At 42.5% G+C, this 22,073-nt stretch overlaps 1 protein-coding gene across 5 annotated transcripts in view; it reads left to right on the top strand.

Moving 5' to 3' along the window:
• Positions 1-22,073, top strand: part of MRRF (mitochondrial ribosome recycling factor) — a 42,872-nt gene that overhangs the window by 7,912 nt on the left and 12,887 nt on the right. For all 5 annotated transcript variants that reach the window (XM_059657739.1, XM_059657741.1, XM_059657742.1 and 2 more), the window contains 2 exons: positions 3,456-3,574; positions 9,839-9,930. In XM_059657739.1, the coding sequence (XP_059513722.1) occupies positions 3,456-3,574; positions 9,839-9,930 (211 nt within the window). The remainder of the gene's footprint in view (positions 1-3,455; positions 3,575-9,838; positions 9,931-22,073) is intronic.

Below are 22,073 nucleotides of genomic sequence, written 5' to 3'. Positions count from 1 at the left end.
AAGTGAAAAATACACAGCTCCATTTATAAACACCAGCAGAAACATCCTGAGTTCAGCGACAAGATCCAGTGTGAAACCAGAAGACCATTCCGTCATTTGTCAACCTTTAGACTGGGGCATTCTGCTTTTGCTGACAGTAGAGCGTGCCATTCAATCTCTCCCAACTGTTTATTTTAAACTTGCTTATTATTGTAGGTATGAAACTGATAAAGTGCTTTGTTTCCCCTGTGCTTTCTGGCCTGTTAACATTCTGCAGCCGAAACCAGAGAGTAGTTTGAGAGGAGCTCAGGGAGAAACGTGATACTTAAAATTAGTTAGCAAGCTCCACTCTTGTTGAACTTAAAAAGATGATGGCCTGGAAAGAGGTTGGGAGTGTAATTTGTTAAAAGTTAACCTCTGAGAAAATGAGGGGCAGGAATGAGGCTATAGGAGATTCTCGCTGGGGACAGATTGAGGGAAAAGGATTAAGTCGATATGGATTTAGGGAATGGGAACACCACGCTGCATACTGGGAAAGCCCATGTTGGGACTCCTGTGGCAGAGGATCTCAGGCAAACCAGGAAGGCTGAATTAAGATCCATTTTCAAAAGGCCTCCCGTTGGTATTTCCTCTTTGCTTCTTTCTCTTTAGGGTTATGTTTGTGTAACGCTCTACGTAGAACTTGGGGCCATGAAGAGACTGGATGAAACAGGCTGAACGTAGCCAGTCTTTTTTTTTTTTTTTTTGGCTAGATTCTTCTATATCATCTTTCATTACTATCTGAACCAGCAGGCACTTTTCTTCTTACACCTTCATCTGTCTACCAACAGTTTCTATCTTCAAGGTAGTTGATTGTTTTTAATAGTTGTCTAAGATATGGGTTTATTCATTTGTCCATTCTTGCTCTCTCTCGTTCATCCATGCATGTATACATTCATTTATTCATCAAAGCATTACTGAGCACTTGTTTTGTGCTGATTAATAGGTGCTGTAGATAGAGAAAAGACATTCTCCCCACCTTCCCAGAGCCCTAATTCGAAGGAACACACTTAATCCAAAATGTGTAAAATTATAGTAAAGCAGAGTGAAGACCTTAGCTAGGAGTTGGTCAGTCCTGGGTTTGAATTCAGGCTCCGTTGTTAAGAGCTCTTGTGACTTTGAGCGAGTTACTCTCTGTGCCTCCATTTCCTCTTCTGTGAAATGGTGGAACTATCTCAGGGTTATTGTGATAATAAAAACAAATCAATTATAGACACTTTTAGCACAATTTCTTGCTCATAGGAAGTGTTCAACAAATATTGGCTATCATTATTATAGATGCATAAGATGTTTGGGAACTCACGAGGGGGTTTGTAATACAGTTTAGGAGGTCAGATAAGACTTCTGAGGTTAGAAACTGCTAGAGGTCACAGTTCGATTCCTGGTCAGGGCACATGCCTGGGTTGCGGGCTCAGTCCCCAGTGGGGGATGTGCAGGAGGCAGCCAATTAATGATTCTCTCTAATCATTGATGTTTCTCTCTCTCTCTCCCTCTCCCTTCCTCTCTGAAATAAAAAAATTATATATATATATGTATATATATATATATATACACACACACATATGTATATATAAATATGTGTGTATATATATATATATATTTTTTTTAAAAGAAGCTATTATAACTGAGTGTTAAAGAATGATCAGGAGTTATCTGAACAGACAAGGAAAACTATATGCTAAATGTCTTAAGGCAAGAAAGACTGTACTAGAGAAATTATAAATAGATTAGTTTGGGTAAAATATAGGAAAGTCAGGAAGTAATAATAATAATAGTTATCATTTATGAGGCACTTGTATATGCCAGGACACAGTTATAAGTGCTTTCTGTAAACTCTTTCATTTAATCCTCAAGCAACCCTCTGAGATAAGTGCAATTTTTATGCCCCATTTAGAGATCAGGACACAGACACAAAAAAGGTTGAAGGATCTTCCCAGAGTCACACAATCATGAGGTGGCAGAGTTAGTATTTGAACCCAGGACATTTGTCTTCAGAATCAAGGAAACTTTTGCTATTATACCTCTTGAGCTTTTCTGGATTAAAGCCAATGGTATCAACCACCTTCTTTTTGTGGTGATATTCAATAGGGTTGAGTACTTCTACTTAGATCTTTGGGCCGTAGTGTGGTACTACATTATTCTAACAATTCCCCATTGTTTAAAAGACCCCTTCCTCCCCACCCCTTTCTCTTTGGGTCTTCATGAGTGGTTCTTACTGTTAATAGTATGGTTTTTTCCCCCCTCTAGTTCTCATTTGAATGGGAAACTAGGAATTTTAAATAATGCCCCTTTTCTATCTGTAACCGTGGCTTTATATGCTTGCCTATTGGGTTTCTGAAAATTTTGCCCAGGGTTTTCTAGAATTCAGATGTGGAAGAAGATCAGATCCAGGGTAACAGTTAAGTGTTAATAGTTGGTGTATGTTTTGTTTTTTTCTAAAGAGGATCTAAGTACCAAAATCAAGGTGGGTGGTATAAGAAAAGGGTTTCAAACATGGCTGCATGTCAGAATCATGTGGTGATCTTAAAAAAATGATAGGCTTCCCCTAAATCACAGACTCCCAATCCCTTATAGAATTGGGATCTCTGGGGTACGGCCCAGGAATCTAAATGAAAAAACTCCCTGGTGATTCTGATGCATTTGAGTTCCACTGGTAAAAGGGGAAGAACCCTGACTGGAATCAGAATTTAGCATACCTGAGTTTGAGGCTTGGCTTTTTTTTTTTTAAGGTTTTTTTGTTTTGTTCTTGTTGTGTTGACATTATTACAGACGTCCCCTATTTTCTCCCCTCTTCCCTTCCACCCAGCCCCCACCCAACTCCACCCCAAGCCTTCAGAAGCTTGGCTCTTGAGTATTTTTTGTTAGCTCCCAAGTCTCATTTTTCTCTGTGTAAAGTGGAGATCGTAATACAGTGCTACAGAGTAGCTCTAAGAGCTAAGGGTTAATAAGAGATATCCTCTCTATGTGCTTATTTTGTGGTGCTTACACACTTGATGGTTTGTATTTAGCTATAAACCTCACTTTGATCCTGCAAGTTATTGTTTCACTGAGTTGGACACCAAGGTATAGAGAAGATAAGTAACTTGCCTGAGGTTTCATGGTTAGTAAATGGCAAAGCTGCTGGAGCGGTGACCAACTCTTTCCGGTTTTAGCTCTGAAAGTCCTGTGTCACAGGAAACCTGTTAGGCCCAGGCACACCGGGATGGCTGGCCACCCTAGTTGCTGGTAGGAATTCCAGCCTCGTTTTCTCAGTATGTCGAAGCTGTTCCCATCACGGGCCACTGCTGTTCCTGTGAAAGCCCCTGGAATGGTCTTGCCACATTGATAAGGGACCCAGAACATTAGTTGAATCTGAAGTAGATAGGGACTTAGGTGTGGGGCTTCTAAGGTCTTTCTGAATTCTAGGACCCTATAATTTTTTATTTATTTTGTTTTAGGATCCCTTGATCATATCACTGTGGTAACCGCTGATGGGAAGCTTGCTTTAAACCAGATTGGCGAGATCTCCATGAAGTCGCCACAGCTGATCTTGGTGAATATGGCCAGCTTCCCAGAGGTAAGGTGGCCTGGCTCACAGGGTCCTTATTCATGCTGTCTTTTGGAAGGAGGAGGCTGGGTCAAGGCAGCAGAAGTATTCCCCCCAGCTTGGGATGAAATAAGAGAGAAGGCATAATGGAGGGAGAAGGAAAAGCTCTTTCCTGTTTCTAAGTTCCTTTTCTGCTAAACACTATAGAAGCCAGGCAAATAATTTGACTACTGCAGCAGGCCCCATCTAAGAAAAACAATGTTGGCGATGCAGTGGTTGGTGCTTGGCCAACTTGGAGGGGACTGTGGTAAACTGGGGAGCCTGTGCCCTGCGAGCAGCCTTTGCCCAGAAATGTAGGCCTGGCAATCAGCATTGCCAGGTATTACGATTTTTTATTTCCAGAAGAAGCCAAAAATCCACATTTTTATATAAGATTCTTGTTAAATATTGATAACTAATTCACTTTTTTTTAAGATTGTGAGAGAAAAACCACTTCAGCGAGCCACTAGTTTGTACCTCTGCATTAGTGTTTGAGCAGATCCTCCAGGAGGTCACATTCCTTTCACACCGGACTGACCATTGCAGAGTATTGCACAGAGCACAGTGCTTCCCAGCCTGGAAGGTGGGCTGCATTATTGTTGCCACCTTGGGGCTGTGATAGGAAGTCAATTTGAGATAGAGAAGGGGCTTCTTAGTGGTCCCGTGGGAATGGACCTGGATTTGAAGTCCTCGAGGACCTGGAACCCGGTCCCATCTCCGTTGCTAGCTGGCTGTTTGACCTTGCTCCACTCTCTGGGCTGCCATTTCCTCATTTGTTGTTAATGTGAGGTGAAGGACGCTCAAGTCCCTTCCTGTTCCAATGGTCTGTTTCAGTGTGTCTGTCCCAAAGACATAGACCAAAGGTGAACATGCTAGATTTGGCAGACTGGATTAGAGATATGAGTAAGAAAAAAGGCCTTGCTGTGAACACGTTCAGACCATGTGTCTTTTGAATTCCTTCCTCCCCCATTCCCTTCTCCATACTGCAGCCAGGGCGAACTTTTAAAAATATACATTGGATTATGTTATTCCCATGCTTTACATTTATTAATGGCTTCAAGTAGTATCAAAGAAAAAGATTACTGTGGCTTAGAATGCTTTGCATGATGTGCCCCTGCCTGTGTCTCCCAGTGTCTCCAGTCTTGTGCTACTGACATCCTTACACACCTCTCTAGCTAAATTGATCTTTCAGTTCCTCAAACACACCACACCCTTTGCATCCTCAGGGCTTTGCAAGGGCTCTGCCCTTTGCTTGGAACACTGTTGATTGGCTAATTGCTATATCTCTATATCTATATCTATATCTATATTGCTATATATACTTATATATATATATCCATTTTATTTATTGGGGTGACATTGGTTGGGTCACAGATTAAATGTCACTTTCTCAGGGAAGCCTTCCCTAATCTACCCAATCTAAACCACTCCTCCACACTAAGCTCTCTTATAGACCACAGTTCTTTTTCTTTATTGCACTTATCATTATTAATAATTATATATTTATATCTTTATTTTCCATCTCACTTTCACTAGATTGTAAGCTTGGAATGCAGGAATCATATCTAACTTACTCATTGTGTTGAGCACCTAAAACGGTGCCTGGCACATACATGGAAGTAAATTTTCCACAAATGGATGAATACTTGTTATTAAGTTGATGGAAGGGAGGCTCTCAATCCTGCTGTTACTGAGGAGCTGAGAAATGGACTAAAAGGGAACAGTCAACTCTTACCCTTCGTGGCCCCCTCTGAACTGCTGAGGCCTCTCCGCCTGGTTCACCTAATCCCATTGGCACTGCAGGCCAATTTAGGGAATAGCCTCCTAATTACACAGCTTGAAGACCTCATCAGGCAGATTGCTTTTCAGAGCCAGCCACTTCTGTTATTAAATGGCGAATGGCATTCACAGAAGAAGTGTGATTGGCCACCAGTGCATCTTATGAGGTAGGAGGAGGTATTAACAGCTTAATTTTTTTCTTAGGAAGTTAGAGTATATCTTCATTTTTCAACCAAAGCATCTCTGCCATCCAACTTGAAATTCTGTGGGTTTTAAAGGAGAAAAAAAACCCCACAAAAAACTTTTACAAGCATCTCAGTCAAGAGGTTCTTTACAAGGACAGAATGAGGAAGTGTGAGTTACATTGTCTTTTGAATTCCTTTATCTCATCTGGTGTATATATTAAACAAATAGTCTTAACTAAACATTTCCTTCCTTCACTTTAGAAGCTGTCCATTGAGTACCCAGGTTCATAGCTTCAAAATGCTGAGCTAATCCTCTCTGTGTTTATGTAATTCCTTTCTGTTTCACATGCGGTTGGCTTTCTTTCCAAACCTGCGCTTTTCTGTGTCATGCTGTAGTGACACGATGCAGATTTACATGCATAATCCTTTCAAATGCATTGAAGACAGAAAACTGTGTTGCATTTGTTTAACATGTGTCCTGCTTGATAAATGATACACATAGTTGCTGCTTTCCATAAACTTGCCTGCAGCTAGAGTTAATGATGGGAAAGAAAAGAAGGGAGTAAAAAACCAAAGCATGATTTGAAAAAGCAAATGAAAAAAAAAAAAAAGTCTGTAGGCGCCATTATTTCCCTTGTGGAAGGAAGAAAGCCAATGTGTATTGAGTGTCTACTGTGTTGCCGGGCACTACTTTCTCATGTTTTGTTTTTACGTGATCATGTTTTGTTTCTAGGTACTCTCTAAAATTAAGCATTATATGTTCCATTTTATAGATGAGAAAACTGAGGCTCAGAGAAGTACAATATCTCCCTGAGGCTCACACCGTTGTGACAGAACCAAGATTTGAACATAGATCTGTTTGGCACTAAAGCCTGTGCTCCTTTAACCATTCATTCATTAATTCAACAAATACTTTTTGAGTTCCTGTAAGATATTAAGTTTTAGTTGAGGTGCTGGAATTAATTCCCTGATGATAAAAACAGACAAGGTTCCTGCTTTCATAGACCTTACATTCTAGGGACTCTTTGGGATATAAAGGAAATGGAAGGCCAGTCACTGAAATGGCACTAACAAAGTTGACTTGAACCCAAAGGGTTAAGGACTTGACCTGTCCAAAAAAGTTTTATCATCTCTTGTCCTTTAGCATAGATGAACTTAAGAATGGCAATAGCAGCCTTTGCTAATTGATGACAGCACTCCTTCCTGCCTGGCCCCAGATGGGATCTGTGATCTCTCTCTCCAGAGTTCTCTAAGCAGCCACAATCATTTGGTCAGTGTTGCCATTTGAGAACTTTCTATTTGCCTTGGGGTACTGGTGAGCATCCCTCCAGTGAGGGGACAAAGGCTAAGATAAAAGATGGAAATGCGATAGAAATATATTCCTTTTCATCTGAGCCCTGAGTAGTTCAGAAGTCATGTTGGGAAAATGACTGTAATTCCCTGAGTTTCTGCATCCTACCACATCAAACCAAAATATACATATTTAGAATGTTTTAGAACTACCTCTTCTAGTAGGTTTCTTTTCAAAATGAAACCTGATTTGCATTTTTTCTGCATATGAAAGGACACAGAACAAGTAAAGTACAAAATAAGGATGGGGGGGGGGGTTATATATAAGAAGTAAAAGTAAGGAGATGAGTTTGTCTAATAGATCTGAGTCAGTTTATTAATATAGTCATGCAACAAGCTTTTACTGAGCACTTGCCATGTGCCTGGCACTGAGCCTTGTACTGGGAAGATGTAGCTATTGAGACATAGTGACTGTCCATCTGGGTATCAGCTGTAGGTGCTCTGGTGCCCACCGGGGGAGGTTGTGTGGAAACACTGGGGTCCTACTGTGAAAGGGAGGGGCTGGTGGTAGGATGTTACCACAGTGAGTTGTCAGGCATTCAGTGAGAAGCATCAGAAAAGGATTGGGAGACTTGAGATCAGGCTACCTCTTCAAAGTGGAGATTCTCCCTTTATTGTTAACGGTAGAAAATCTGTGTCATTTTATTACAGAGAAACAGAGATCAGACTACCAATCCCCAGAGGGAAAGTAGGGGAGGGTGGGGGTAAGGGGAAGACATCAACCAAAGGACTTGTATGCATGCATATAAGCCAAACCAATGGACATGGACAACAGGGGGATGAGAACATGAGTGGTGGTGGGGGAGGAGGGAGGAGGTTGGGGGTTAATGGGGAGGGATGAGGACACATTTGTAATACCTTAACCAATAAAGAAATTAAAGATTAAAAAAGAAAAAGAAAATGGCTGTTCTGTTGCAGAGGGATATTTTATTTCTTTATCTAGCTCTTTTATTTACCTTTATCTTAAGATACCCTTAAAGGAGCTAGATACCCTTAAAACAGCAGCAAATTATTTTTGGGCTACTTAAAAAAAAGTCAAATCCCCTGTGCTACTAAATACTTAAGCTAGGGGATCTGGAAGAAAATATGGACAGAATAGCATCACTGGACTGAGAGTTGAGGAGCCTACTGTCTCCTCTTAACTCTGCTAGTAAGCGGAAGTGTGATGGGTAAGGTCCTCACTGTACAGCTCTCGGCTCTCCGGAAGACCATATGTGCTTCGGGATGTGACTTTATCCAACAGGTCCTATATACAAGAGGAAGGGACTGTACTTGGCTGTCACAGTCCCTTCCAGCTCCAATAGTCTGTGGCCACAGGTACCATTTTAAGAATTTACTGTTTTAGCCCAGTCGGCATGGCTCAGTGGATGAGAATCTACCTATGAACCAGAAGGTCACATTCCTGGTCAGGGCACATGCCCGGGTTGCAGGCTCGATCCTATTGGGGGAGTGCAGGAGTCAGCCAATCAGTGATTCTCTCTCATCATTGATGTTTCTGTCTCTCCCTCTACCTTCCTTTATTGATGTTTCAATAAAAATGTATTCTTTATAAAAGAAAATGTACTGTTTTAAGCAGTAGCCACACTATTAGATTCTGTGTACAGCCTCCCATGGAAATGATTCATCTGATGTGAAAGTTCTGGTTTATCTTTTCACCTATGATTACCCTTCATGTCTCTGTAGAATTAAAGCCATTTAAAAATAAAATAGGTAAGTTTTCAAAACCAAAGCAAACCCTGGAAAAATCAAATAGGTGTGACACAAACCCCATTCTTTTGAACCAGAAGTCGAGGGAGGAACTCTAGGTCGAAAATTGGTCCTGTGAATCCAAGTGATGTGGATTGGCTCTGGTCAAACCTAAAATTCTTTGGAAAATATCAGAGGCCTCATTTTCATGAATTTCACTGTCATGCCAATGAAAGCATCTCTCTTCCACACTGCTGTCTTTTACCTTTTAGGATTGCATGCCAGGTGTGGCTATATTGTTGCTTGAGGTGAGGCGCTTTGGGAAATCAGAGTACCAGTGCACCACCTGGCCCGTTAGCTGGACTGTGTCAGAGAAGACCCTGGAGGATGACAGGGAGGGAGACAGGCAGGACAGCAGTGCATAAGATACGTGATGACATACGCTCAGCCTTGTTTGGGGGTTTTGTGCATTCTTACCTCTGTATGCTAAATGTATGTAATAACTCCCCTGGGTGTTACTGTGGGCCAGATACAGAGCAAGATGCATTGCTCATGCTACCTCATTCAGTCCTCTCTGAGGTGTATGTACCATGTGGTCTCAGGTTACGGAATGGAGGCCCAAGAGGTCAGGCTTGTTGCCCAGGGTCACATGGTAAACAGAGCTGGGATTTGAACTGAGCTCTTTATGACTCCAAAGTCCATGCTTGCAGCCAGTACACCATTCTCTCTTTGCTGGAGCACACACCCACAGGGAGCCATTGCTCATTCCAAAGCATGAGTGAGGTCGCTGTGTGTGTAGATACGAATGAGTTAAATTTATTTACTCATTCCAAGTCGGCACGGGTATATTTTGAGTGTAAAATGTCAACTGGAATTTTTAATGTATAAAATCTTTCATCTGTCTTTACACCAATCTTTGTACAGACCAGCCCCCCTCCCTTGAGGATTTATTGTGGTTTTGATCTGTCTTGCCTCAAACCATTGAAATCTTTTCAAAGAAGCAGAGCTGTTTTCTTTTTATTTTTTCCTTCTCTTTGCTTTTTTTCCTCCCGCAGTACACTGGTACCAGGAGTGGACATAGTTTGCTATTCTGCTTGATCAAAGCACTCTACACCAATGTAACTTCCTGATCTTACTGGTAACAGAACTAAATGTTTCCATGTTCTGCCAAGATGGGTTGCCAGTTATCGACAGAGGGCTTGCATCTGGTAATAATTATTTACTAATTCTGTTTACCTTTTGATCTGGTTTTCAGTGTACAGCTGCAGCTATCAAGGCTATAAGAGAAAGTGGAATGAATCTGAACCCAGAAGTGGAAGGGACGCTAATTCGGGTACCCATTCCCAAGTAAGTTTGGCTGAAATTTACATATTTTGATGTTGGTTTCCTTGGGGAAGCCAACACCCATGACACTGTTAGGCTGATAGCATACTTTACCTGTACTTCTCCTCCTGGCAAATTCCAACATCTTTTAAGGTCCACTTTTACTGATTCAGAAACATTTATTGAATATCTACTGTGTATGAGGGCTGGAGATGCAGCAGTCAACCTGATGAAGTCCTTGACCTCATGTACTTTATGCTCTGGTGGGGAAGATGGGACACTTTGTGCATTCTGGAAAGGCATTCCAGATAATGAGATGCTACGAGGAAAGAAAAGGCAGTGAGACTTAGTAGGGAGTGACTTGCTGAGGGCGATGGTGGCAGGGACAGTTTTAGCCTGGGAGGCCTCTTTAAGGAAATACCATTTGCTGAGAGCTGAATGAGGAGGAAGGGTCAGCCTCGGGGAGTGGGAACTGCCAGCACAAAGGCCCACGTCAGAAAAGACCTCGATACTTGTACTCTCGAATCCGTGCTCCTTGAAGAGTTATTTTTACCTTAGTCCTTGCTTGTTGAAGAATTTTAGGCATAAGAATAGGATATTGTTAATTATATAAACATATAGAACTTAGAGTATTAAATGAAAAAAATATACAGCAGTCCCCCTTATCTGTGGTTTTGCTTTCAGCAGTTTTTACCTGTGGTTAGCTGTAGCCCAAAAGTATTACATGGAAGATACCATAAATAAAGAATTCGTAAGTTTTAAATTGTGTGCCATTCTGAGTAGTGTGATGAAATCTTAAGCCGTCCTGCTCCATCCCACCTGGGATGTGAATCATTCCTTTGCCCAGCGTATCAACGCTTTGTATGCTAACCGCCCATTAGTTACTTAGTGGCTGTCTGGGTTATCAGATCGACCACTTATGGTATTGAAGTCTTGTGTTCAAGTCACCTTTATTTCATTTAATAATGGCCCCAAAGTGCAAGAGTAGTGATGCTGGCAATTTGGACATGCCAAAGAGAAGCTGTAACATTTTCCTTTAACTGAAAAGGTGAAAGTTCTCAACTTCATAAAGAAAGAAAAAAATCTGATGCTGAGGTTGCTAAGATCTACGGTAGTAAGCACAAATCATCTACCCATGAAACTGTAAAGACGGGTGAGTACAGTATGATAAAATATTTTGAGAGACCATATTTACATAACTTTTATTATAATATAATAGTTCTATTTTATATTAGTTACTGTTGTTAATCTCTTACGGTGCCTGATTTATAAATTAAATTCTATCATCAGTATGTAAGTTTATGAAAAAACATAGTATGTGTAAGGTTCAGTACGATGCACAGGCATTCACTGGGGGTTTTGGAATATATCCCCTGCAGGTAAGGGGGAGGGGGGGGCTACTGTATGTTTATTTTTAAATTAAAAAAGAAAAAAATGATAAGATTTTTACATGTTTAAGAAAGAGAAAGCCATTGTGCCCAGAACTCAGGGAGGGAGGAGAGAGTGTTAGGAAAGGGGGTTAGACTAGTGAGTAGAGGCTGATGGTCAGGCCAACAGTAGGAGTTTAGGCTTTATTCTCATTGTAATGGGAAGACATTGGAGAGATTTAAACAGGGGAGTGACCTGATCGATCTGATGTTGACTTTTGGGGGTCTCTCTGGCTGTTGATCAACAAATGGAATGTAGGGGAACATAGTAGACACAAGGAGAACAGTGGGGAGGCAGCTGCTGTAGTCCAGGTGAGATATGGATCTTCCACCTGCTCAGATTCCGTAGCAGACAGAATTAGTTTCTCCTCCGTAATCTCATTTCTTAATTAGCCTTTTTTTTTTTAGTCCTCACCTGAGGAGTGAAGATATATTTTCCATTGACCCTAGAGAGAGTGGAAGGAAGGAGCAGGAGAGAGAGAGAGAGAGAGAGAGAGAGAGAGAGAGAGAGAGAGAGAGAGAGAGAGAGAAACATCAATGTGACAGAGACACATCTATTGGTTGCCTCTCATAAGCACCCCAACTGGGGCGCGGGGGACCTGCAACCCAGATACGTGCCCTTGACCAGAAATGAACCTACAACCATCTAGTGCACAGGCTGGCACTCTAACCATTAAGAACAGGGCACAATTTCTTAATTATCTTTAAGCCCCTATTACTACAAAGTGCATTAAAGTAATTCATTCCATCATTCAGCAAATATTTATTAAGCACTAACTACATGCCAGGTACTTTCCTAGCTGTCGAGATATAGCAGTAAAGACAACAAACAACAAAAAGCCCCTGTCCTGGGTTTACCTTATAGGTGAATAGGCATAGTAAACAGAAAACAAAGAAATACATAATGTAATACCAAGTGATGGTAAGGACTGTGAAGAAAAACAAGCAGGATAAGGGGTTAGAGGGAGTTGGGGGTTTTATTGTGGATCGAGAGGTTCAGGAAGGAAGTGGCATTTGAGTGGAGACCTAAGTGAAATGAATGAATGAAGCTTTCAAATAACTGGGAGGGGAAAGGGGTGTAACACTAGTTGAGTGTCTTTCTGTGCCACATATTACCCTGTATTTTTTTAAAAATATGTGTCTTTATTGATTTCAGAGAGGAAGGGAGAATGAGAGAGAGATAGAAACATCAATGATGAGAGAGAATCACTGATCAGCTGCCTCCTGCACGCCCCCCACTGGGGATCGAATACGAAACCCAGGCATGTGCCCTTGGCCGGAATCGAACCTGGGACTCTTCAGTCCGCAGGCTAACGCTCTATCCACTGAGCCAAGCTGGCCAGGGCTACCCTGTATTCTTTTACACATGTTGCCTCATTGTCATACCATCCCCTCCAGGTAGGTTTTTTCCCCAGGTATGGAAAGTTAAGCTCAGAGAGGTAAAGTAACATCTCCAAGTTCACACTGCTAATGATGTAGCTGAGACCTAAACCGCATTTAGTTAGTTCCAAAGCCCCAAGATGCACCCAGGTTAGCAACAAGAATTAATCCCCAAACTGAGAGTCCAGGAACTTTCCCCACTGAACTTTTTCCTGCTTTATGACCAGAAAATGGCAATCTTACTTCATTGTGTTCTCGGTACTCTGTAACAATTAACACTCTGCCTTGAAATCATATGAATTGGAAGCGATATAGCCTAGTATTTAAGTATCAGGTAGACCTGGGTTCAAGTCCAGGACCTATTTGCTTGGTTAATTCATTGAGTTGCTCAGCCAATCAATATGTCATGTGCCAGGCTTGGTGCTGAATGCTGGGAATGGGCAGACCTAATGTTTGCCTTCATGGAGCTCACGGACTATGCTAGGCCCTTTGTTTATATTACCTGCAGCTTACTTGTGAAGCGTACTGTTACCCACCGTTTATAGATGAAAACACTTAAATTAAGGGAGAGGGACTTGCCCAAGATCACATGGTCAGTAAGTGGCAGGCAGGGTTTGAACCCCAAGTTTTTCTGTTATCAGCATGCAGGCTCTTTCTCCTGTACTCTTGGAACAGATGTGTAATTCTGGAACCTGCTCAGTGGACTCATGGACATTAGAAGCGAGATTTGCAAGTGGAATGGATAGTAGTCAGCAGGTTTATTTTTTAGTTCTTGCTCTCCTGTCTGTGAAATCTTAGAAAAGCCACTTAACCTCCCTGAGCCTTGGTTTGCTCCTACACTAGATGAAGGGGCTGCTCTCAGTGGTCTGCCAGATCCCTCTCGGGGCTCCAAAATTCTGCCAAGCTATGAACTTATGCTGCCGAATGCTCATTGCTGGCTTCAGTTCCCCTTCAAGTGGCCTGACTGTGTATCATGTTTGCCTTTCAAAGATCTAGTTCACATAATGCGCACCTCTGCAGCCCCACAGGACTTAGCAGGACTTAACGATCACTCTTGGTGCCGTGTATATTAGTTTGAAGGATCAGTGAGTTTAACTTGAATTTCCAAAGACATGGGGCTCTGTTACATTATATTTTACATTATTTTATGTTAGCTAATGGGCGTAATCCAAGAGAAAGTTGACGGACCAAAACCGTCTGCTCCTGCAAACCTCATTTTTTATATACTTTCTTCCCTTTGACAAGGTGGTAAGGTCATGAGGCCCCTTACTGAATTGTACGCTTGGTAGTTTTCCAGATAAAAAATGAATGATCTGTTCTTTATTATGGAGGCTGCGTCATATGAGAGGATAAAGGTTGATTTAGATGAAAAAAGGACCAAGGTTTATATTTGGTTTTGGCAGTGACTTCCATTTGATTCTGGGCATGTCACCCTAGCAGCTTGCTGCTTTCGAGTGCCTTATTTGTAAAATAAGTAAAGTAATAATGATAGGTAGAGATTTGGTAGGATTAGTAGAGAAAATAGATTAAGTAGTATGATCTCCTTAGAGGAAAGAAGCTATATAAATATAATTTTATTATTTTAGTATACTTTGAATTTTAGATATATACACACACATATACAGTACACACAGGGTGGAGCAAAAGTAGCTTTACAGTTGTGAGTACACAAAACAGAGTTTATTTTTATATTACTATTTATTAATTATTGTATTATTTTCCATAGGAAAAACTGTAAACCTACTTTTGCCCCAGCTTGTATATACACACACTTTGGGAGGAAAGGAAGGAGTGTGGAAGGGAACTAATATGTTGAGTACCTACTATGTGCTAGGAACTGTGCTTCACATATACAGGGAAAGTGGAAAAGTACAGTTACATTTCTGTGTTGGTAGCACACAAGCATGAAATTGAGTTCTGGCTTGTCTGCTTTTTAACTGTGTGATAATGGCAACCGTCTCCACCTCTCTGACTCTCAGAGAATTCATCTGTAAAATACTTACAGGTCGTGCCTTATATGGTTATTGGGAGATTTCAGTGAGATGATGCGTTGTTTTTTGAGATAATGATTTTAATGTGTAGCAAGCACCCAGTTAATGGTAGCAAATGTTCTTTCATTCCCTTTCATATATAAGTAGGATCATCATTCCCTTTTAAGGATGAGGAAACTTAAGATTCAGAGAGGTGAGGCATTGAAGCTGGGTCACAGAGCTGGAAATTGGCAAAGCTATACAGAGAAAACTAACACACCAACGCTGATGTCAGGAGTTTGGGAGGTGGAAGGGAATCAGAAACATAACTTCCTAGGCTCAGTTTCTGATTATAACATGTTGAGTTTAGTTCTAGGAAAATTTGCCTTTCCTGATTGATCATGATTCTTCCTCTGCTTAATGACAGCCTGCAAGTTTGCTTTTTTTGCCTTAATTCTGGATGCCCAGAGCTGTTTTATTTTTAGTTGCAGCAGATCTCAGTTAGTGCTTCACCCTCATTACACTCCTTCAATTCTTATCTTCTCATTTAAAATTAGTTGACTGAGTATGTGCCTCTTACTGTAATCTGCCTCTGATCCTTGGGGGAAGTATGTGGAAGATAATCCTGAATCAATAAGAGGTCAGACTTGGGGCCCAAAGTGGTCCTTGTCACTCAGTCCTCTTCTCAGCCCTGGGGATACAACTTTGTGTGGCTGTGTGCAGGGTTTTCTCTTGGCTGTCGGCCAAAGACCAGCGAGCCTCAAGCTCGGGTTATGTCCGTACCCACTGACAATGTGTATAGCTTTTGTTTTCTTCCCTGGCTAGTGTTCTTTCATTTAGGGAAGTCAGTCAACTGGATATATTATTTGAACATCCCCTTTAATCAAGATTCACTGAAATCTATTAATCAAATTTTGGGTGCTATTTATTAATCAGCTACACTAAAGTTTTATTGCCTGGAGATGCTGTGCTGAGAGCTTTACAGTTTCTCCCCAAATTCTCACAGCACTACTGTGATGTCAGGAGACTGTTCATATGCCCACTTGACTGATCAGACCTGCAAAAATTCAAATCCTACAGAAAAATAAAACTGTTTACTGTTCCCCAAGTATTCTTCCCAGAAGTAATTATTGGTAAGTTTAGTATATATTCTTCCAGATTAAAACAAAACAAAAAATGCATACACAACATATAATTTACATAAATAGCATTAAATATCTCAGTACTACAATTTGCTTTTTTGCATAACATGGCTAGTGTGCACATTTTCATGGTACTTTCATTGTGTGTGGCTGCAGAGAAATTCCCTTTGAGATGGGTATAATACAGATGAGGAAACTGGGGATTAGTTTAAGTAATTGCTCAGGGTCACAGATTAGTAATTGGAGGAGTGATTATTCAAATCAGATCTGTCTGTTTCTGAAGCCCCCGTTCTTGCCACGTTATCACATTGCTCCTTGGAATATTGACCAGGAACCTACCTCCTTCCTGCTCTGTGGCCTCCTTGTCTAGCTGCCGTATCGCCTAGTGGATCTTGTGCTAGGGGTCTTATGTATAATGTGCACATTCCAGGAAATATTCCCTTTTCTCGCAACACCCCCTGACACATAGACCTTTATCCATCTTGAAAGAAAAGAGAAATCAGAGAAGAATGCCTAATAATTTAATTTGGGCCGGGCAGCCACAAACTGCATTTGAGCAACTGCAGCTGCCTTTCCAGCCCATTCATTTCCACCGCCTGCTTGCTACCCCTGCTTTCTCAGGGCCATTCATTCTGCTTAGTGCGTTCCCGTGCCTTCCAGGCTTTAGGATGCCTGCCTTCTCCTCTTCAGTGTTGCTTCCCACCTGGCCCGTGGCTTTTTAGAAGCACCTCTTGTTATTTCAGGTCCCAGCACAGATGTTCTGGTTTAAACACACAAGAATATTCCATCAGGAATCAAGAGTAGAGTTTAGACCAGTGATGGTGAACCTTTTGAGCTCGGTGTGTCAGCATTTTGAAAAACCCTAACTTATAGGGTTTGGTGCCGTGTCACATATAGAAATTTTTTGATATTTGCAACCATAGTAAAACAAAGACTTATATTTTTGATATTTATTTTATATGTTTAAATGCCATTTAACAAAGAAAAATCAACCAAAAAAATGAGTTCATGTGTCACCTCTGACACACGTGTCATAGGTTCGCCATCACTGGCTTAGACTGAGGAGAAAATTGCCACCAACACCTATGCAGAAACTACACCCCAAAAGAAAGGCTCGTCCATATCCACCCCTCCTCTGTTCTCCACCCTTTGTGTCCTGCACCTGTTCGCAGGACCTGGCAGTTGGCAGCTATAGGTCAGGTCACTAGTCCATTGCTGTTTCTATAGATTCCCTTTCTCCCCACTGCACTTGGACTTGTAGGGGAGCTGGAAGAGTAGTAACAACCTATATATCTAAGCAGAACTTAATGTTAGAGCACTGCTATTCTTGTAAGGTTAGTGCTTAGATTGGTCTGGCACCAAGTCTGGAATTCAAGAGTCAGACTGCACTGGGCTCAACTCCCAGGTCTCCCGGGAACGTGTGTGGTTGGTTACTTGATCTGTCTGAGCCTCCCTCTTCTAACCTGTGAAGTCCAGGTAATGATACCGCTGATGTCATGGAGGTGCTGTGAAGACTCGCTGAGCTAATGCGTGCAGAGCACTTCAGCTCAGAGCCTGGCGTGTGGAAAGAGCTCTGCGAGTGTTAATTATTGAAGGGGAGCAGGTGACATCGGGCCAGATGTCCAGGCAGATATAAGTGGACGCTTACTGTGATGACAAGATTCCTCCTTATCTCCCTGTCTTGCTTTCTTTTCTTCACAGCACTTATGTGTCACTTTGTATATTTATTTTCTCTCTCTCTGCCTCCTTCACTAAAATGTGAATAGGAGGAACTTTTGTCACCTTGTTCGTGTACATATAAGCAGAAGCTGTTGCTTATATACATAAGCTGTCGCCCTCGCTCCTGGAGCAGGTCCTGGCACAGAAAGTATGCAACCAGTGTTGACGGAGTCAATGGATGTGAGCACTCACTACGTGCCAACTGCTGTTCCAGGTGCTATTTGTATATTAACTGATATGTTCACAAGAGTCTTTTGAGGTAGGTGTGCTATTACCCCTATTACAGGTAAAGAAAATGAGCCACAGGGGAATGGAGTTCTTTGTGCCCAGTGTCACATGGTTAATAAGTGGAAGAATAGGCAGTCTTTCTCAGAGCCTGGGCTCATAGCCACCATGCTGTCCTCTCTCTCAGTAGGACACATCACTAGTACTTTTATTGCTGATATGATTAGCAGCTGTAGAATAGTCAGTAGCTATAGATGCAGAGTTCTCCAACCATCCACACTAACTGTGGAAGAAAAGTAGCATTTACTATCCCCCCATTTGACAATTGGAGGAAATAAAAACATGTAATGTTTACTGAACACATCATCACATGCTAGCACATTTAGTAACATAATATTTATAACAATCCCACTAAGTGCATGGGATTGTACACATTTGTGAGATGGGAAAACCAAGGCAAAGAGGTGAAATTACTTACCCAGGGTCATACAGCTAAGAAATGATAGATCTGGGTCTCAAACCCCGGCAGTCTGGCTTCAGAGACAGTTCTCCTGAATGCTTCTCTAGACATCCTTCTCTGAGGTTCAGAGAGGAAAAGTTAATTGTCCATAGTTACTAATTTACTCTGTAAGTGACAGAGCTGGGATTGGAAATCAAGTCTGCTGTGGTCCCCAAACCCGTGTTCTTTTTCCTGTACTTTTGAGCTGATTACACTTATTCCTGGACTTGGATTTCCATCATTCTGGGGTGACAAGGAAGAAGATGAGTGACTTAATCAAGGTCACTCAGCTGAGAGTTCGGAGCTCAACCTCCTTTCTCTTTCCCTCACAAGGGACTGTTCAGGATGGTATGTCTGGCTTAGCCAGGCCTCAGTCACAGGACAGTCCTTTGAAAGCAAGTGGCCAGTGTGTCCCCAGAGAGAAGTGAAGTTTCTGCTGTGGGAGAAGTCCTTGCAGAGTACATACATAATTGCCTTTGGGCAAAAAGGACACTTACTGTCTTTCTGAGACATTAGGGCACGTAAGCCAGACCTGTGAGTCAAAGGGGGGCGGGTGCGAGGAGAGGGGAATTGCATACCTAGAAGCATAGGAAGTCTGGCTGGGCTATGCAAACAAAAACATTTCCTTCAGGCCAGCGCCCACCGACAAGCAGTCAAGCAAGGCGTGTGTGTCTGCTGATTGAGGCCGATGCTCCTGGGGGGTGTGGGGGGGTGGGGGTGGGGTCTCCCTGAAGCCCAGGGAGGAGGTGACAGGGTTTCTCTCCATAAGCTGTCAAAGATGTGTTTGATGCTTCCTTCTCCCTCTGCCTGTCCCCCTGAGCTGCTGGAGCAGAACTTGAGCCTCCACTGCCCCAGCTGCCTGCTGCCTCCTCGGTTCCCATTCTTTCCTCTGTGCTCACCACCCACTCAATAGCCCACGCTCCAAGTGACTAAACCCATTGGTCATTCTCTCCCTCACCACTCACATCCTCTATCCCCAAGTCCTGGAGATTCTGCATTAAAAGAAGAATGCAGCCACCATGAATTGAGTTTCCATAGCAGATATACACTGTCATTTCTCGTAATCTTGCTTCCACCCTCTTAGAAACATCCTTACCCCCATTTGGCATGTGAGGAAAGTGAGTCTAGAGCAGTTGGAAGCACGCTTACAGTTCTGAAGCTAGCAAGTGGCAGAGCTGGGACTCCAGTTCTTCCTGGCTTTAGCGCATGTCCTTTTAATCCTTTAAACTCTCCTGACCAAAGATCCTTTGAAGTCAAGAGCTGTCATATTGTAACAGATTTGTACTGTAATTGCCCGAGCTGAGCACAGCTTCCTCTGATACACACCTGGCGAATGGCTTTGTATGGGTGCCCCGTTCTCCTTGAAACCAGAGGAAGCATCTTTCAGTCAGTGGGCCTCTCTGCTTGTGTGAGTGACCAGCGGGCCTGCCCTCAGCTCATTGTTTGCGGGAACACGCTCAAGGAATTGTGCAGGAAGGCCCCCATCCAGGATGTTACTGGAAGACCTGCTGGAGGAGTTTGTACAAACAAAGTGTGACCTTGCCAGCTCAGCCAAACCCCTGCCTTGTGTTGGGAGGCTCTCTGACCCGAGCGGAAAAGCCTTCTGCCTCCATCACCCAACCCAGCCAGGCTCCTGGGGGCGCGTCCTGAGCTTCCCGCTGCCTGCCTGGAGGCTCCTCTGCAGGCGTGAGCCACACGCGTAGATCTGGTTTGTACATTGCCATCTACACAAAATACAAATCTCATCACGTTCCCTCAAACAGCTATGGTATTCTGTGTTGTTCTTGGGAACAGTCTGCTAAGACTCTTCCCTCCTGCCCACTTTTTTTTAATTATGGTAAGATAGACATAAAAAGTTGCCATTTTAGTCATTTTTTAAAATATATTTTTATTGATTTCAGAGAGGAAGGGAGAGGGGGAGAGAGAGAGAAACATCAATGATAAGAGAATCAGTGATTGACTGCCTCCTGCATGCTCCCTACTGGGGATTGAGCCCACAACCCCGGTCTGTGCCCTTGACTGGAACCGAACCCGGGACCCTTCAGTCCACAGGCTGATGCTCTATCCACTGAGCAAAACCAGCCAGGGCCATTTTAGTCATTTTTAAATGTACTGTTCAGCGGAATGAAGTTCATTCACTTTGTTGTGCAACGAGTCTCCAGAGCTCTTTTCAACTTGCCAAACGGAAACTGTACCCATTAAATAACAACTCCCCATTGCCTGATCCCCCAGGCCCCTGGAAATTGCTGTTTTACTTTCTGTCTCCATGATTTGACCATCTAGGTACCTCATATAAGTGGAATCATATAATATGTGTCCTTGTGTGTCTGGCTTCTTTCACTTAGCATAAAGCTTTCAAGATTCAGCCATGTTGTAGCATGAACCAGAACTTCCTTTTTAAGGCTGAATAGTATTCCTCTGTATGTCTGTACCACATTGTGCATCCAGGGTTCTGCTAAGACTCATTATGATGTTGCCAGGCCTGTGTCCTGCCCTTGCCAGCCTCTCCAGCCTCCTCACTTGGGCCATCTTTCTCCTCTCTGTGTGCCATTCTGCAGCTGCACTGCCTTTTCTTTTCTTTTTCTTTTTTAATATATTTTTATTGATTTCAGAGAGAAAGGGAGAAGGAGAGAGAGTTAGAAACATCAATGATGAGAGAGAATCATTGATTGGTTGCCTCCTGCATGCCCCCTACTGGGGATCGAGCCCGCAACCCAGGCTTGTGCCCTTGGCCGGATTCAAACCTGGGACCCTTCAGTCCACAGGCTGACACTCTATCCACTGAGCCAAGCCAGCCAGGGCATGCACTGCCTTTTCTTAGTGTCTTGAGAGTATCCTCCTTCTTATTGGAAAAGTGCCTGTGCTTTACGGAGGCCATTCTGTCCGGTGGGAATGATCTTCCCTTAGCACCGCCACTCTTTACTCTACTTAAATATCACTTAGCTTAGTTATCACCACACGTAGTTCCTGGAGCCACAAGGAGATCTTGGTCAGACTGCCTTTCCCTGCTAATTATTTTAATTGAAGTCTCTTTGTCTTTATTGTGTTTATTAAGACTGCATCATATTGATTAACTGTGCATGTGTTTGTTTAATGATTGTGTTCCTTGCCAGACTGTAAACTCAGTTATTTTTGTCGTTGCTGTTGCTGTTATTAATCCTCACCTGAGGGTATTTTTCCATTGATTTTTAGAGAGAGTGGAAGGGAGGGGGAGAGACAGAGAGAGAAAACATCGATGTAAGAGAGACACATCAGTTGGTTGCCTCCCACATGCGCCCCAACCAGGACCGGGATGGAGCCTGCAAGCCAGGTACATGCCCTTTACCGAAATAGAACCTGGGACCCTTCAGTCCACACTCTATCCACTAAGCCAAACTGGCTAAGGCTAAACACAGATGTGTTTGATGCTATGTCCTTAGTGTCTGACACAGTGGCTGGCACATGATAGGTGCCCAGTAAATAGCTGTAGAATGATACTGTAAACTGCATGAATGAATACTGAAGAAAGAAAATTTCAGGGCTATGTGCTGGGAGCATTTGTATTTTAAAATGTGCATGAGATGTTAAATTACTAGTCAGATCTCAGAAAGTCATCTTACTGAAGCATAGATTGTTTGCCCTACCCTTTCTCTGTTGATAAAAACTTTCATGAGTAAACTCTTCATTATTTGAAGATGCCTCAGTGGTTGCCAAAACATAAACAACAATTGCAACAAAAGCATCTTACATTTTCTGATTGTTTATTCTCCACCAAGCCTTGTAGGGTATACTTTCCATGTATTATCTCATCGAATTCTCACAATAA

This window comes from Myotis daubentonii, chromosome 11 (assembly GCF_963259705.1).
Source record: "Myotis daubentonii chromosome 11, mMyoDau2.1, whole genome shotgun sequence".
In the NCBI taxonomy this organism is placed as follows: domain Eukaryota; kingdom Metazoa; phylum Chordata; class Mammalia; order Chiroptera; family Vespertilionidae; genus Myotis; species Myotis daubentonii.
The sequence above is the reverse complement of the archived record's forward strand: the minus strand, read 5'-3'. Positions and strand labels throughout refer to the sequence as shown.